Below are 14,626 nucleotides of genomic sequence, written 5' to 3' on the forward strand. Positions count from 1 at the left end.
GGTACTGAAGCCAGTTCTTTCTGGAAGAAAATCGACAGGGCCGAAATTTGAACCTTAATGGACCCTAATTTTAGGCCCATAGACAGTTCTGTTTGCAGGAAATGAAGGAAACGACCCAGTTGAAATTCCTCTGTAGGGGCCTTCTTGGCCTCACACCACGCAACATATTTACGCCAAATGCGGTGATAATGTTTTGCGGTTACGTCCTTCCTGGCTTTGACCAGAGTAGGGATGACTTCTTCTGGAATGCCTTTTTCCCTCAGGATCCGGCGTTCAACCGCCATGCCGTCAAACGCAGCCGCGGTAAGTCTTGGAACAGACAAGGCTCCTGCAGTAGCAGGTCCTTTCTTAGAGGTAGAGGCCACGGTTCGTCCGTGAGCATCTCTTGAAGTTCCGGGTACCAAGTCCGTCTTGGCCAATCCGGAACCACGAGTATAGTTCTTACTCCTCTCCTTCTTATGATTCTCAGTACTTTTGGTATGAGAGGCAGAGGAGGGAACACATACACTGACTGGTACACCCACGGCGTTACCAGAGCGTCCACTGCTATTGCCTGAGGGTCCCTTGACCTGGCGCAATATCTGTCCAGTTTTTTGTTGAGGCGGGACGCCATCATGTCCACCTTTGGTTTTTCCCAACGGTTTACAATCAGGTGGAAGACTTCTGGGTGAAGTCTCCACTCTCCCGGGTGAAGGTCGTGTCTGCTGAGGAAGTCTGCTTCCCAGTTGTCCACTCCCGGAATGAATACTGCCGACAGTGCTATCACATGATTTTCCGCCCAGCGAAGAATCCTTGCAGCTTCTGCCATTGCCCTCCTGCTTCTCGTGCCGCCCTGTCTGTTTACGTGGGCGACTGACGTGATGTTGTCCGATTGGATCAACACCGCCTGACCCTGAAGCAGAGGTTTTGCTTGACTTAGGGCATTGTAAATGGCCCTTAGTTCCAGAATGTTTATATGAAGAGACGTTTCCAGGCTTGACCACAGGCCCTGGAAATTCCTTCCCTGTGTGACTGCTCCCCAGCCTCTCAGGCTGGCATCCGTGGTTACCAGGATCCAATCCTGAATGCCAAATCTGCGGCCCTCTAGTAGATGAGCACTCTGCAGCCACCACAGGAGAGACACCCTTGTCCTTGGCGACAGGGTTATCCGCTGATGCATCTGCAGATGCGATCCGGACCATTTGTCCAGTAGATCCCACTGAAATGTTCTTGCATGGAATCTTCCGAATGGAATCGCTTCGTAAGAAGCCACCATTTTCCCCAGGACCCTCGTGCACTGATGCACTGAGACCTGTCCTGGTTTTAGGAGGTTCCTGACTAGCTCGGATAACTCCCTGGCCTTCTCCTCCGGGAGAAACACCTTCTTCTGGACTGTGTCCAGAATCATTCCTAGGAACAGTAGACGTGTCGTTGGAATCAGCTGCGATTTTGGAATATTTAGAATCCACCCGTGCTGACGTAACACTACCTGAGATAGTGCTACTCCGACTTCTAACTGTTCCCTGGATCTTGCCCTTATCAGGAGATCGTCCAAGTAAGGGATAATTAAAATGTCTTTTCTTCTTAGAAGAATCATAATTTCGGCCATTACCTTGGTAAAGACCCGAGGTGCCGTGGACAATCCAAACGGCAGCGTCTGAAACTGATAATGACAGTTTTGTACTACAAACCTGAGGTACCCTTGGTGAGAAGGGTATATCGGGACGTGGAGATAAGCATCCTTGATGTCCAGAGACACCATATAGTCCCCTTCTTCCAGGTTTGCTATCACTGCTCTGAGTGACTCCATCTTGAATTTGAACCTTTTTATGTAAGTGTTCAAGGATTTCAGATTTAAAATTGGTCTCACCAAGCCGTCCGTCTTCGGTACCACAAACAGCGTGGAATAATACCCCTTTCCTTGTTGCAGGAGGGGTACCTTGATTATCACCTGCTGGGAATACAGCTTGTGAATGGCTGCCAAAACTGCCTCCCTGTCGGAGGGAGACTTTGGTAAAGCAGACTTCAGGAAACGACGAGGGGGAAACGCCTCGAATTCCAGTTTGTACCCCTGCAATACTACCTGTAGAATCCAGGGATCCACTTGCGAGTGAGCCCACTGCGCGTTGAAATTCTTGAGACGGGCCCCCACCATATCTGAGTCTGCTTGTAAAGCCCCAGCGTCATGCTGAAGACTTGGCAGAAGCAGGGGAGGGCTTCTGCTCCTGTGAAGCGGCTGCATGGTGCAGTCTTTTTCCTCTTCCTCTGCCCCGGGGCAGAAAAGAGTGGCCTTTTGCTCGCTTGTACTTATGGGAACGAAAGGACTGAGTTTGAAAAGACGGTGTCTTTTTCTGCTGATGTGGAGTGACCTGGGGTAAAAAGGTGGATTTTCCAGCCGTTGCCGTGGCCACCAGGTCCGATAGACCAGCCCCAAATAACTCCTCCCCTTTATACGGCAATACTTCCATGTGCCGTTTGGAATCCGCATCCCCTGACCACTGTCGCGTCCATAACGCTCTTCTGGCAGAGATGGACATAGCACTTATTCTTGATGCCAGGGTGCAAATATCCCTCTGTGCATCACGCATATATAGTAGTGCATCCTTTAAATGTTCTATAGTTAACAAAATATTGTCCCTATCCAGGGTATCAATATTCTCGGTCAGGGAATCCGACCATGCGACTCCAGCACTGCACATCCAGGCTGAGGCGATTGCTGGTCGCAGTATAACACCAGTATGTGTGTATATACTTTTTAGGATATTTTCCAGCCTTCTATCAGCTGGTTCTTTGAGGGTAGCCGTATCAGGAGACGGTAACGCTACTTGTTTTGATAAACGTGTGAGCGCCTTATCTACCCTAGGGGGTGTTTCCCAACGCGCCCTAACCTCTGGCGGGAAAGGATATAATGCTAATAATTTTTTAGAAATTAGCTGTTTTTTATCGGGGGAAACCCACGCTTTTTCACACACCTCATTTATTTCCTCTGACTCAGGAAAAAATATTGGTAGTTTTTTCTCTCCCCACATAATACCCTTCTTTGTGGTACTTGTAGTGTCAGAAAGGTTCAATGCCTCTTTCATTGCCGTGATCATGTAACGTGTGGCCCTACTGGACATTACGTTTGTCTCGTCACCGTCGACACTAGACTCAGTATCTGTGTCAGGGTCTGTGTCGACCCACTGAGGTAACGGGCGTTTTAGCGCCCCTGATGGTGTCTGAGACGCCTGGACAGGCACTAATTGATTTGCCGGCTGTCTCATGTCGTCAACAGTTTTCTGCAAATTGCTGACATTATCACTTAATTGTTTAAATACAATCATCCAGTCAGGTGTCGACTCCCTAGGGGGTGACATCACCAACACAGGCAACTGCTCCGCCTCCACATAATTTTCCTCCTCATACATGTCGACACACGCGTACCGACACACAGCACACACACCGGGAATGCTCTGATAGAGGACAGGACCCCACTTAGCCCTTTGGAGAGACAGAGGGAGAGACAGAGGGAGAGTCTGCCAGCACACACCCAGCGCTATATATATATATATATATATATACAGGGATAACCTTATATAAGTGTTATTCCCTTATAGCTGCTGTTATTATCGTTATTTGCTGCCAAAAATGCCCCCCCCTTCTCTTTTTTACCCTGATTCTGAAGCAGGACTGCAGGGGAGAGTCAGGGAGCCGTCCTTCCAGCGGAGCCGTGAGGGAAAATGGCGCTTGTGTGCTGAGGAGATAGGCTCCGCCCCTTCACGACGTCCTTATCTCCCGCTTTTCTGTGTAAAATGGCAGGGGATTAAAATACATCTATATAGCCCAGGAGCTATATGTGATGTATTCTGTTTTGCCACCTAAGGTATTCCGTTATATTGCGTCTCAGGGCGCTCCCCCCCCAGCGCCCTGCACCCTCAGTGACCGGAGTGTGAAGTGTGCTGAGAGCAATGGCGCACAGCTGCGGTGCTGTGCGCTACCTTAGTCTGAAGACAGGATGTCTTCTGCCGCCGATTTCACCGGACCTCTTCGTCTCTTCTGGCTCTGTAAGGGGGACGGCGGCGCGGCTCCGGTGACCCATCCAGGCTGAACCTGTGATCGTCCCTCTGGAGCTAGTGTCCAGTAGCCTAAGAAACCCGATCCACTCTGCACTCAGGTGAGTCCGTTTCTTCTCCCCTTAGTCCCACGATGCAGTGAGCCTGTTGCCAGCAGGACTCACTGAAAATAAAAAAAAAACCTAACTAAACTTTTATTCTAAGCAGCTCAGGAGAGCCACCTAGATTGCACCCTTCTCGGCCGGGCACAAAAATCTAACTGAGGCTTGGAGGAGGGTCATAGGGGGAGGAGCCAGTGCACACCACCTGATCCTAAAGCTTTACTTTTTGTGCCCTGTCTCCTGCGGAGCCGCTATTCCCCATGGTCCTTTCAGGAACCCCAGCATCCACTAGGACGATAGAGAAATAATTATTTTTCTTCCAACGGTCTCCGTTGCTGTGCACTGATTTGTATTTGCCCGGCTATGTGCCGTCATATATACCAATATGTTGTTGTACCGATCTGCCACATTATTACTTGTACCATGATGCTGTATTCATTCCCCACCATCCCCTTCCCTTTTTTTGATTCTGTACCCCAATTTTTCCTTCCCCTCCTCATTCAAATGTTAAAAATGTCAATAAAAATGTAAACATTAAAAAAAAAAAAAAAAGAAGACAGGGAACATTACAAATCAGTGATGCATTCAAATCATAAAGTAACTACAGTATAAATGTATAAATCAGTTGCACATGTCTGCAGCCAATGCAAGTGGCATTACCTGGGTGGCACAATGTCTGAAGATGTGCTTGCTTCAGTCCTGTCTGGTGGCAATTCACACTCGTTCATACAAGCAGTGACATCAGAAGCATCAAGCATTTCAAGATCACTCCGTTCTTCCAAAGTGGTGTCCTGTGACTGTCCTGTATCAGTCTTCTGATCTTCTACCACTTTGGATATATGGCTTTCTGCTGGCACACTAGATAGCTTTTGTACAGACAAAGGTTGAAGAAAGGCATCCAACTTTTGCTCCCTGGAGTCTGTGCGTACCATCTGATGTGCGTACACCTTGTCACCTGCCTTCTGAGGTGCAGAAGATGTACTCGACATGGGCTTCACCACTTCACTAGCACTGATAGATGCACCCGGCAACAACGTCTGTTCACAAAACAAACAGCAGACCTATTAAAGCCAGTTGTACAAAATGGATCACATGGTACATAGCTATAAACAAGAAAGGACAGATATAATAATGTCCGAGTTGGCTGGAAGTATAGGTTCCCGGCTGAACTCAGCCTTTATTTTTTTAAAGCGGCAATAATGTACAGTACAAGGCATGGTTTTGCCTTGTACATTATTGCCGCTTTAAAATAAATAAATACATCAGATATCGACCAGGAACCAGCACCTCTGGCCAACTCAGACTTCATTACATCCAGACCGAAATGTCAGATTTAATATTATAGGCTTTGATGGGACAGATATGTTCTGTGCGACATTTTATATATAAACAACGGTCAATTGTAAGTGTTTAAATTCAGACAGCAATAGGCGGATTCGGGTGGGGGGGTGGGGGGAGATCGCACCAAGGCACATTTATGTATTTTATTTTACTCAAGTGCAACAACGTGTGAGGGATAATGGAGAGTCAGTCAGTGTTGGGGGTGCAGTGCGCTGACAGAATGAATAGAGAGTCTCTTCGTCGCATGCATGTCCATGACTGCAGTGCTGCCGACTCGTATGGGCAGAGGCCATCTTGTGGCTTCTCACTGCTCAGAGTCCCGATAGGAGGCATGGGACATGCAAGGGACGTCCAAACTGTATTAGTTTCCTCAGCGCACTGCACCCCAAAACACTGACTGACACCCCCCTTGCCCGCCAACCTGGCAAGTGCCCTTGCACACTGTGATGCTGTAATTGAATAAAAATAAGAATTTACTTACCGATAATTCTATTTCTCGTAGTCCGTAGTGGATGCTGGGGACTCCGTCAGGACCATGGGGAATAGCGGCTCCGCAGGAGACAGGGCACAAAAGTAAAAGCTTTAGGATCAGGTGGTGTGCACTGGCTCCTCCCCCTATGACCCTCCTCCAAGCCTCAGTTAGGATACTGTGCCCGGACGAGCGTACACAATAAGGAAGGATTTTGAATCCCGGGTAAGACTCATACCAGCCACACCAATCACACTGTACAACCTGCGATCTGAACCCAGTTAACAGCATGATAACAGCGGAGCCTCTGAAAAGATGGCTCACAACAATAATAACCCGATTTTTGTAACAATAACTATGTACAAGTATTGCAGACAATCCGCACTTGGGATGGGCGCCCAGCATCCACTACGGACTACGAGAAATAGAATTATCGGTAAGTAAATTCTTATTTTCTCTGACGTCCTAAGTGGATGCTGGGGACTCCGTCAGGACCATGGGGATTATACCAAAGCTCCCAAACGGGCGGGAGAGTGCGGATGACTCTGCAGCACCGAATGAGAGAACTCCAGGTCCTCCTCAGCCAGGGTGTGCCCCTGACCAAGTAGCAGCTCGGCAAAGTTGTAAAGCCGAGACCCCTCGGGCAGCCGCCCAAGATGAGCCCACCTTCCTTGTGGAATGGGCATTTACATATTTTGGCTGTGGCAGGCCTGCCACAGAATGTGCAAGCTGAATTGTACTACACATCCAACTAGCAATCGTCTGCTTAGAAGCAAGAGCACCCAGTTTTTTGGGTGCCTACAGGATAACAGCAAGTCAGTTTTCCTGACTCCAGCCGTCCTGGAACCTATATTTTCAGGGCCCTGACAACATCCAGCAACTTGGGAGTCCTCCAAGTCCCTAGTAGCCGCAGGTACCACAATAAGCTGGTGCAGGTGAAACGCTGACACCACCTTAGGGAGAAACTGGGGACGAGTCCGCAGCTCTGCCCTGTTCGAATGGACAATCAGATATGGGCTTTGTGAGACAAAGCCGCCAATTCTGACACTCGCCTGGCCGAGGCCAGGGCCAACAGCATGGTCACTTTCCATGTGAGATATTTCAAATCCACAGATTTGAGCGGTTTAAACCAATGTGATTTGAGGAATCCCAGAACTACGTTGAGATCCCACAGTGCCACTGGTGGCACAAAAGGGGGTTGTATATGCAGTACTCCCTTGACAAACTTCTGGACTTCAGGAACTGAAGCCAATCTTTTCTGGAAGAAAATTGACAGGGCCGAAATTTGAACCCTAATGGACCCCAATATGAGGCCCATAGACACTCCTGTTTGCAGGAAATGCAGGAATCGACCGAGTTGAAATTTCTTCGTGGGGCCTTCCTGGCCTCACACCACGCAACATATTTTCGCCACATGTGGTGATAATGTTGTGTGGTCACCTCCTTCCTGGCTTTGACCAGGGTAGGAATGACATCTTCCGGAATGCCTTTTTCCCTTAGGATCCGGCGTTCCACCGCCATGCCGTCAAACGCAGCCGCGGTAAGTCTTGGAACAGACATGGTACTTGCTGAAGCAAGTCCCTTCTTAGCGGCAGAGGCCATGAGTCCTCTGTGAGCATTTCTTGAAGTTCCGGGTACCAAGTCCTTCTTGGCCAATCCGGAGCCACGAGTATAGTTCTTACTCCTCTACGTCTTATAATTCTCAGTACCTTGGGTATGAGAAGCAGAGGAGGGAACACATACACCGACTGGTACACCCACGGTGTTACCAGAACGTCCACAGCTATTGCCTGAGGGTCTCTTGACCTGGCGCAATACCTGTCCAGTTTTTTTTTCAGGTGGGACGCCATCATGTCCACCTTTGGTCTTTCCCAACGGTTCACAATCATGTGGAAGACTTCCCGATGAAGTCCCCACTCTCCCGGGTGGAGGTCGTGCCTGCTGAGGAAGTCTGCTTCCCAGTTGTCCACTCCCGGAATGAACACTGCTGACAGTGTTATCACATGATTTTCCGCCCAGCGAAGAATCCTTGCAGTTTCTGCCATTGCCCTCCTGCTTCTTGTGCCGCCCTGTCTGTTTACGTGGGCGACTGCCGTGATGTTGTCCCACTGGATCAATACCGGCTGACCTTGAAGCAGAGGTCTTGCTAAGCTTAGAGCATTGTAAATTGCCCTTAGCTCCAGTATATTTATGTGGAGAGAAGTCTCCAGACTATATCACACTCCCTGGAAATTTTTTTCCCTGTGTGACTGCTCCCCAGCCTCTCAGGCTGGCATCCGTGGTCACCAGGACCCAGTCCTGAATGCCGAATCTGCGGCCCTTTAATAGATGAGCACTCTGCAGCCACCGCAGAAGAAACACCCTTGTCCTTGGAGACAGGGTTATCCGCTGATGCATCTGAAGATGCGATCCGGACCATTTTTCCAGCAGATCCCACTGAAAAGTTCTTGCGTGAAATCTGCCGAATGGAATCGCTTCGTAAGAAGCCACCATTTTTCCCAGGACCCTTGTGCAATGATGCACTGACACTTTTCCTGGTTTTAGGAGGTTCCTGACTAGCTCGGATAACTCCCTGGCTTTCTTCTCCGGGAGAAACACCCTTTTCTGGACTGTGTCCAGAATCATCCCTAGGAACAGCAGACGTGTCGTCGGAAACAGCTGCGATTTTGGAATATTTAGAATCCGCCCGTGCTGTCGTAGAACTACTTGAGATAGTGCTACTCCGACCTCCAACTGTTCTCTGGACCTTGCCCTTATCAGGAGATCGTCCATTTTCTTTGAAGAAGAATCATCATTTCGGTCATTACCTTGGTAAAGACCCGGGGTGCCGTGGACAATCCAAACGGCAGCGTCTGAAACTGATAGTGACAGTTCTGTACCACGAACCTGAGGTACCCTTGGTGAGAAGGGCAAATTGGGACATGGAGGTAAGCATCCCTGATGTCCAGGGACACCATATAGTCCCCTTCTTCCTGGTTCGCTATCACTGCTCTGAGTGACTCCATCTTGATTTGAACCTTTGTATGTAAGTGTTCAAATATTTCAGATTTAGAATAGGTCTCACCGAGCCGTCTGGCTTCAGTACCACAATATAGTGTGGAATAATACCCCTTTCCTTGTTGTAGGAGGGGTACTTTGATTATCACCTGCTGGGAATACAGCTTGTGAATTGTTTCCAATACTGCCTCCCTGTCGGAGGGAGACGTTGGTAAAGCAGACTTCAGGAACCTGCGAGGGGGAGACGTCTCGAATTTCCAATCTGTACCCCTGGGATACTACTTGTAGGCTCCAGGGGTCCACTTGCGAGTGAGCCCACTGCGTGCTGAAACTTTTGAGACGACCACCCACCGCACCTGAGTCCGCTTGTACGGCCCCAGCGTCATGCTGAGGACTTGGTAGAAGCGGTGGAGGGCTTCTGTTCCTGGGAATGGGCTGCCTGCTGCAGTCTTCTTCCCTTTCCTCTATCCCTGGGCAGATATGACTGGCCTTTTGCCCGCTTGCCCTTATGGGGACGAAAGGACTGAGGCTGAAAAGACGGTGTCTTTTTCTGCTGAGATGTGACTTGGGGTAAAAAAGGTGGATTTTCCAGCTGTTGCCGTGGCCACCAGGTCCGATGGACCGACCCCAAATAACTCCTCCCCTTTATACGGCAATACTTCCATGTGCCGTTTGGAATCTGCATCACCTGACCACTGTCGTGTCCATAAACATCTTCTGGCAGATATGGACATCGCACTTACTCTTGATGCCAGAGTGCAAATATCCCTCTGTGCATCTCGCATATATAGAAATGCATCCTTTAAATGCTCTATAGTCAATAAAATACTGTCCCTGTCAAGGGTATCAATATTTTCAGTCAGGGAATCCGACCAAGCCACCCCAGCGCTGCACATCCAGGCTGAGGTGATCGCTGGTCGCAGTATAACACCAGTATGTGTGTATATACTTTTTAGGATATTTTCCAGCCTCCTATCAGCTGGCTCCTTGAGGGCGGCCGTATCTGGAGACGGTAACGCCACTTGTGATAAGCGTGTGAGCGCCTTCATTTAATTTATCTGATTCAGGAAAAACTACAGGTAGTTTTTTCACACCCCACATAATACCCTTTTTTGTGGTACTTGTAGTATCAGAAATATGTAACACCTCCTTCATTGCCCTTAACATGTAACGTGTGGCCCTAAAGGAAAATACGTTTGTTTCTTCACCGTCGACACTGGAGTCAGTGTCCGTGTCTGTGTCGACCGACTGAGGTAAATGGGCGTTTTAAAGCCCCTGACGGTGTTTGAGACGCCTGGACAGGTACTAATTTGTTTGCCGGCCGTCTCATGTCGTCAACTGACCTTGCAGCGTGTTGACATTATCACGTAATTCCCTAAATAAGCCATCGATTCCGGTGTCGACTCCCTAGAGAGTGACATCACCATTACAGGCAATTGCTCCGCCTCCTCACCAACATCGTCCTCATACATGTCGACACACACGTACCGACACACAGCACACACACAGGGAATGCTCTGATAGAGGACAGGACCCCACTAGCCCTTTGGGGAGACAGAGGGAGAGTTTGCCAGCACACACCAAAACGCTATAATTATACAGGGACAACCTTTATATAAGTGTTTTCCCTTATAGCATCTTAATATATAATCATATCGCCAAATAAGTGCCCCCCCTCTCTGTTTTAACCCTGTTTCTGTAGTGCAGTGCAGGGGAGAGCCTGGGAGCCTTCCCTCCAGCAGTTCTGTGAGGGAAAATGGCGCTGTGTGCTGAGGAGAATAGGCCCCGCCCCCTTTTCGGCGGGCTTCTTCTCCCGTTTTTCTGACAACCTGGCAGGGGTTAAATACATCCATATAGCCCCAGAGGCTATATGTGATGTATTTTTAGCCAGTATAGGTACTTTCATTGCTGCCCAGGGCGCCCCCCCCAGCGCCCTGCACCCTCAGTGACCGTTGGTGTGAAGTGTGCTGAGAGCAATGGCGCACAGCTGCAGTGCTGTGCGCTACCTCATGAGGACTGAGAAGTCTTCAGCCGCCGATTTCTGGACCTCTTCTCTCTTCAGCATCTGCAAGGGGGTCGGCGGCGCGGCTCCGGTGACCCATCCAGGCTGTACCTGTGATCGTCCCTCTGGAGCTAGTGTCCAGTAGCCTAAGAAGCCAATCCATCCTGCACGCAGGTGAGTTCACTTCTTCTCCCCTAAGTCCCTCGTTGCAGTGAGCCTGTTGCCAGCAGGACTCACTAAAAATAAAAAACCTAATAAAACTTTTACTCTAAGCAGCTCTTTAGGAGAGCCACCTAGATTGCACCCTTCTCGGCCGGGCACAAAAACCTAACTGAGGCTTGGAGGAGGGTCATAGGGGGAGGAGCCAGTGCACACCACCTGATCCTAAAGCTTTTACTTTTGTGCCCTGTCTCCTGCGGAGCCGCTATTCCCCATGGTCCTGACGGAGTCCCCAGCATCCACTTAGGACGTCAGAGAAATAAACATTTTCATACATGATAGGGGGTGCCTCATTACCCATGTGTGCCTCTGCGCCCCCCCATTACACATGTGTAGCGCTGGCCCCCATATTACCTGCTCTGTGACAACAGAGACTATTTGATGCGTTGATGATTTTTTTCTGCTAATCAGCCAACTATCATGATACTGAGAACATTTATAGCCTGTGTTACTGAGAGGATGTCGAGGTACATTTCAGTGAAAACCTGATCAAAATGGGTTCAGTAGTTCTCGGGTTTATCACGAACATACATACAATGTTATTAAAAGTATAGATAAAAATCTTAGTGTTTTCTTTTTCAACTGAACAAGAAAAAAAAAATGTACAGGAAAAGCAACAAAAACAAAAAAGTTGCCGATATCAGTCACCTGTGTAAAGTACATCCTGGAGCAGTTTGACCCCAGCAGTTTGCTCTCTATGTGTTGCTGGACTCTTTCGATGATGCTTTCTTCATGCAGGAAGTGGACTTCATGCTTTGTCGGATGAACATTTACATCAACATTTTGAGGAGATATGTCCAAGCTAGGATCATCAGTAGAACACACAATGAGTAACAGTAAACCACAAATTAACTTTAGAAGAAACTATGTAACACACAACTGTAATATAAAAGAAGTGTAGAGGCAACATGCATACACTGAAAGGAGTCCTGTTTTACCTACACAACACAAAAAGAGGATTTTGGTACTTACCGATAAATCCATTTCTCTGAATCCTCTTGGGGACACTGGAGTCCTATACAGTAGGGGTGTGAAGCCTTGAACCGGAGGTGTGGCACAATCTAAAATTAGCATTGTCTGCACAGCCGGTTCCTCCCCCTTCACATCCCTCCTCCCTCAGTTTGAAAAATTTTGACTGAGAGAATAGGACATGACACTATAGCACATGGCGAGGAACCGACCCGTACAACATATCAAACAGCGGCCAAGAACTCTTGACCGAATAAGGAACACCGTTTCTACGAACTGTTTAAAACAAGAACTGAAAACACAGCAGGTTGACAGCACCGAGGCGGGCGTCCAGTGTCCCTTAGAGGATTCAGAGAAATGGATTTATCGGTAAGTACCAAAATCCTCTTTTTCTCTTTCATCCACTAGGGGACACTGGAGTCCTATACAGTAGGGGACGTCCCAAAGTTTTCCCCCAGGGAGGGAGTGCTGTCGGTGGCCTGCAAAACTAAACGTCCGAACTTAGATTCTCCGGACGCAAAAGTATCAAACTTGTAAAATCTTGCAAACGTGTGGGCTGAAGACCACGTCGCCGCTCTGCAAAGTTGAGTAGTGGAAGCACCCCTGGCAGCCGCCCACGAGGCACCCACTGATCGGGTAGTATGAGCACCCGTCTGAACCAGAACCTGTTTGCCACAGGAAACATAAGCTTGCCGAATGGTAAGTCTAATCCATCTAGCCAAAGACTGCTTAGATGCTGGCCAACCCTTCTTTGGCCCATCATAAAGAACAAACAAATGGTCCGACTTTCTGAAGGACGAGGTAACCTGTACGTATACCCGTAAAGCTCGGACAACATCCAAGGACACGTCCTCATCTGTGAGACCCTGGAAAGATGGAACCACTATTGGCTTGTTTACATGAAACCCCGAAACCACCTTCGGAAGGAAGTCCGCCCTTGTACGGAGTTCCGCCCTATCCTCATGAAAAACTAAGAAAGGACTCTTACAGGATAAGGCTCCCAACTCAGAAACCCGCCTAGCCAAGGCAAGTAATGACGTGACCTTCCAAGAGAGATATTTCAGGTCTGTTCTTGTCAACGGCTCAAAAGTTGGTGACTTCAAATATTCTAACACCAAATTTAAGTCCCATGGTGCCGTGGGAGGACGAAAAGGGGGTTGAATCCTCAGAACCCCCTGTAAAAAAGTTTGAATCTCTGGCAAGGATGCTAGCCGCTGTTGATAAAGGATGGAGAGAGCCGAAATCTGAACCTTCAAAGAGCCCAGTCTGAGTCCTCCCTCTAGACCGGCCTGAAGGAAAAGTAGAAGTCGAGATAAATGGAAATTCGTTGAATTCCATCCCCGCTCCTGACACCAAGCCATGTACCGTCTCCAAATCCTGTAGTAGTGCCTGGCTGTGACCGGCTTCCTAGCGGCAATCATTGTAGGAATGGCCGTTCGTGGAATCCCTCTGTTTCTTAAGATCCGGGTTTCAATAGCCACGCCGTCAAACGCAGCCTGTTCAGGTCGGGGTGTAGCAACGGTGCCTGAGATAGCAGGTCCTCTCTCTGAGGTAACCTCCAAGAATCTTCCGCAAGTAACCCCCGCAGGTCGGAGTACCAACTCCTGCGGGGCCAATCTGGTGCGATTAGAATGGCCCACACTCGTTCACGTTTTACCCTTTTTAGAACCCTGGGTATGAGTGGGAATGGGGGAAATATGTAAACCCTCCTGTAACACTAAGGAAATGTTAATGCGTCCACTCCTCCTGCTGCTGGATCTCGAGTCCTTGACACATATCTGGGTAGCTGATGGTTTTGTCGAGACGCCATTAGGTCTACCTGAGGCAGACCCCATCTTCTCACTATCATGTTGAAAATCCGTGGATGAAGGCACCACTCTCCCGGATGCATGTCCTGGCGACTGAGATAATCTGCTTCCCAGTTCTCCACACCTGGAATGAACACTGCCGAGAGAATGATGTCTCGTCTTTCTGCCCACAACAAGATCTTTGTGGCTTCCTTTAACGCCATCCTGCTCTTTGTTCCTCCTTGACGGTTTATGTAAGCCATCGTCGTGACATTGTCTGACTGAATCCTGATGTGTTGTTTCATGACTAGGTCTTCTGCTAAGAGAAGTGCATTGTAAACTGCTCTTAGTTCGAGGATATTTATGGGTAGTTTGCTCTCCTGTAGCGTCCACCGTCCTTGAAACTGATGGTCCTCTAGGACGGCTCTCCAACCTCTGAGACTGGCGTCCGTCATCAGAATCCACCAATACCAAATGCCGCACTTCTTGCCGGCTGCAAGGTTCTTGTGTAACGACCACCATATCAAGGAGACCCGTACTTGTGGTTGAAGTCGGATTCTCCGATGGAGAAGCCAGTGCGAGCCTGCTCCCTGAGCAATGAGGTTTATTTGGAATGGTCGGGAATGAAGTCTGCCATACTGGAGAGCTTCGAATGACGCCACAATCTTCCCGAGAAGTTGCACACAGAGGTGCAGAGAAACGGTTTGCGT

General features: G+C 48.8%; 1 protein-coding gene across 4 annotated transcripts in view; it reads right to left on the bottom strand.

Moving 5' to 3' along the window:
* The window catches only part of MLH1 (mutL homolog 1), a 330,449-nt gene that overhangs the window by 115,472 nt on the left and 200,351 nt on the right, over window positions 1–14,626 (bottom strand). For all 4 annotated transcript variants that reach the window (XM_063922601.1, XM_063922603.1, XM_063922600.1 and 1 more), the window contains 2 exons: window positions 11,809–11,962; window positions 4,793–5,169 (listed from right to left, as the gene is read on the bottom strand). In XM_063922601.1, the coding sequence (XP_063778671.1) occupies window positions 4,793–5,169; window positions 11,809–11,962 (531 nt within the window). The remainder of the gene's footprint in view (window positions 1–4,792; window positions 5,170–11,808; window positions 11,963–14,626) is intronic.

Source organism: Pseudophryne corroboree, chromosome 5 (assembly GCF_028390025.1).
Source record: "Pseudophryne corroboree isolate aPseCor3 chromosome 5, aPseCor3.hap2, whole genome shotgun sequence".
Taxonomy (NCBI): Eukaryota; Metazoa; Chordata; class Amphibia; order Anura; family Myobatrachidae; genus Pseudophryne; species Pseudophryne corroboree.